Source organism: Sinocyclocheilus grahami, unplaced genomic scaffold (genome assembly GCF_001515645.1).
Source record: "Sinocyclocheilus grahami isolate Dianchi unplaced genomic scaffold, SAMN03320097.WGS_v1.1 scaffold917.1, whole genome shotgun sequence".
Taxonomy (NCBI): Eukaryota; Metazoa; Chordata; class Actinopteri; order Cypriniformes; family Cyprinidae; genus Sinocyclocheilus; species Sinocyclocheilus grahami.
This window is the reverse complement of record NW_015506096.1, coordinates 550-1,429: the sequence shown is the minus strand read 5'-3', so window position 1 is coordinate 1,429 and position 880 is coordinate 550. Positions and strand designations below refer to the sequence as shown.

Sequence of the window (880 nt, the reverse complement as noted above, 5' to 3'; positions counted from 1 at the left end):
CTCCGACGTGACGTCGAGAGTGACCGACTGAAAGGGAACTAATTATTACTCAAGGGTCAATAATATTCTTAAAGTCATTAAGACAATATCAAGTAAATGTTGATATTCATAATTACCTGTAATAGTAGGGAGAAAGTGATTCCAGCACAGCAGATGCCCATAAAGCTGAAGCCACCAACCATCAGAGGCCTCCTACCCACGCGCTCAATAGTAAAGCACTGGACAACATCCAGAGAATTATGAGATTATGAATTACTCACGGTGTTACTTAGGAGCCAATTATATTCTGTGTTTTTACTCAGCATAGACCTGCAGTCATATTGTGTGATTTTATTGCTGCACAGAAGCAACCTAAATGTATGTACACAAGAAATGTAATTGCAGGAAACAATTAAAACTGGTTTCCTAATATTTATGGTATGCCTTTGTCATTGTGTTCTCACCCCTATGAGTCCAGCGATGACCTCTATGGCTCCAGTGCCCACGGTTGTGTACTGAATCTGATGAGCAGGAATGCCCGCATTCTCAAAGATGGCATTGGTGTAGAACCAGATCTAGAAACAGAAACCAGTTTATTATCTCAAATAATGTTATAGCCATTTTTATATTCATCATCACCAGTTTTCACTGTTAAAAAAAACACACACACCGCATCGATTCCAGACAGCTGCATCCCAGCGTTGACCACAAGGACTGTAACAATCTGCCAGCGAACAGACGGATCCCTGAAGAGCTGCAATACTGAGACAGTCTCTATTGAGGACAAAGAGCGCTGCTCTTCCTGCATCTCCTCCACCTCAGCCTGAATATTACACTTGGCACGGTACCACTTCAGTGCTGCAAAGAGGAATCAGAATCTGAGCGTCATTATATAATTACA

The 880-nt window shown here is 41.7% G+C and overlaps 1 protein-coding gene across 1 annotated transcript in view; it reads right to left on the bottom strand.

The window, feature by feature from the left end:
• LOC107564229 (probable G-protein coupled receptor 153) overlaps positions 1-837 on the bottom strand; it is a gene marked incomplete at its 5' end in the record, with an annotated part of 46,912 nt that extends 46,075 nt beyond the window's left edge. Inside the window, 3 exons of the mRNA XM_016249244.1 lie at positions 117-218; positions 444-554; positions 650-837. Coding sequence (XP_016104730.1) covers positions 117-218; positions 444-554; positions 650-837 — 401 coding nt within the window. The remainder of the gene's footprint in view (positions 1-116; positions 219-443; positions 555-649) is intronic.
• Positions 838-880: the final 43 nt, after the last annotated feature.